The sequence below is a fragment of the Corvus brachyrhynchos genome, unplaced genomic scaffold (genome assembly GCF_000691975.1).
Source record: "Corvus brachyrhynchos isolate BGI_N302 unplaced genomic scaffold, ASM69197v1 scaffold245, whole genome shotgun sequence".
NCBI lineage: Eukaryota > Metazoa > Chordata > Aves > Passeriformes > Corvidae > Corvus > Corvus brachyrhynchos.
The window spans coordinates 6,031,672-6,032,701 of record NW_008238988.1 but is presented as its reverse complement, the minus strand read 5'-3'; the positions used below and the strand labels follow the sequence as shown (position 1 = coordinate 6,032,701).

Here is a 1,030-nt window from a genome sequence, read left to right as displayed (position 1 = left end):
TGGGCAAGGTGCTGTCCAAGATCTTCGGGAACAAGGAGATGCGGATCCTGATGCTGGGGCTGGACGCGGCCGGCAAGACCACGCACCTGTACAAGCTGAAGCTGGGCCAGTCGGTGACCACGATCCCCACCGTGGGCTTCAACGTGGAGACCGTCACCTACAAGAACGTCAAGTTCAACGTGTGGGACGTGGGCGGCCAGGACAAGATCCGGCCCCTGTGGCGGCACTACTACACGGGCACGCAGGGGCTCATCTTCGTGGTGGACTGCGCCGACCGCGACCGCATCGACGAGGCGCGGCAGGAGCTGCACCGCATCATCAACGACCGGGAGATGCGGGACGCCATCATCCTCATCTTCGCCAACAAGCAGGACCTGCCCGACGCCATGAAACCCCACGAGATCCAGGAGAAACTGGGCCTGACCCGGATCAGGGATAGGAATTGGTATGTGCAGCCCTCCTGTGCCACGACGGGGGATGGACTCTACGAAGGGCTGACGTGGTTAACGTCCAATTATAAATCCTAATGGGAGAGGAACTATTTAGTCTACAAAGAATTAAAGAAAAAAAAAAAAAACAAAAAAACCAACAAAACAAAACAAAAAAAAAAAACCCCACGTGGCTTTCCAGAAGAATGATTCTCTACTGAAAAGTAAAAACAAAAACGCATCCATAGGATTATGATCACCTTTCTCCAGTTGCCACCCTTTCCTCCTGCACCCTTGGCTGGATTCCTGTTCTAACTCCTCCTGCTTGGCGTTAGGATGCTCTAACCTCCGAATGTGACACGAACACAGGCACTAGATGCTATGGCAGACTTCCAGCAAACAGGGGAAGGACACATTATAGACTTGCTAAGTAACTTTTTTTTGGTTTTTTTTTTTTCCTTTTTCCTCTCGATAGCCCTTTGCTGGTTTGATTATTTTGGGGGATGTTGGGGGAGGGGGTCCATTTTCAGTGTATGCTTTCTGGGTCTACTTTTTTGATTATATATATTTTTTTTTTCTCTCTCTCTTTTCTCTCACTTTGC

The 1,030-nt window shown here is 50.2% G+C and overlaps 1 protein-coding gene across 1 annotated transcript; it reads left to right on the top strand.

Annotated features, from left to right (window-relative positions):
* Positions 1 to 6: 6 nt before the first annotated feature.
* ARF6 (ADP ribosylation factor 6) lies at positions 7 to 659 on the top strand. Its single transcript, XM_008637326.2, has one exon. It carries the CDS (start codon positions 39 to 41, stop codon positions 525 to 527), a length of 489 nt encoding a protein of 162 aa, XP_008635548.1. The 5' UTR covers positions 7 to 38; the 3' UTR covers positions 528 to 659.
* The last annotated feature ends 371 nt before the right edge of the window (positions 660 to 1,030 follow it).

What these genes read in the sequence shown, in the direction of transcription:
- ARF6 (XM_008637326.2), top strand. Translation starts at nt 39, where the DNA reads ATGCGGATCCTGATGCTGGGGCTGGACGCGGCCGGCAAGACCACGCAC.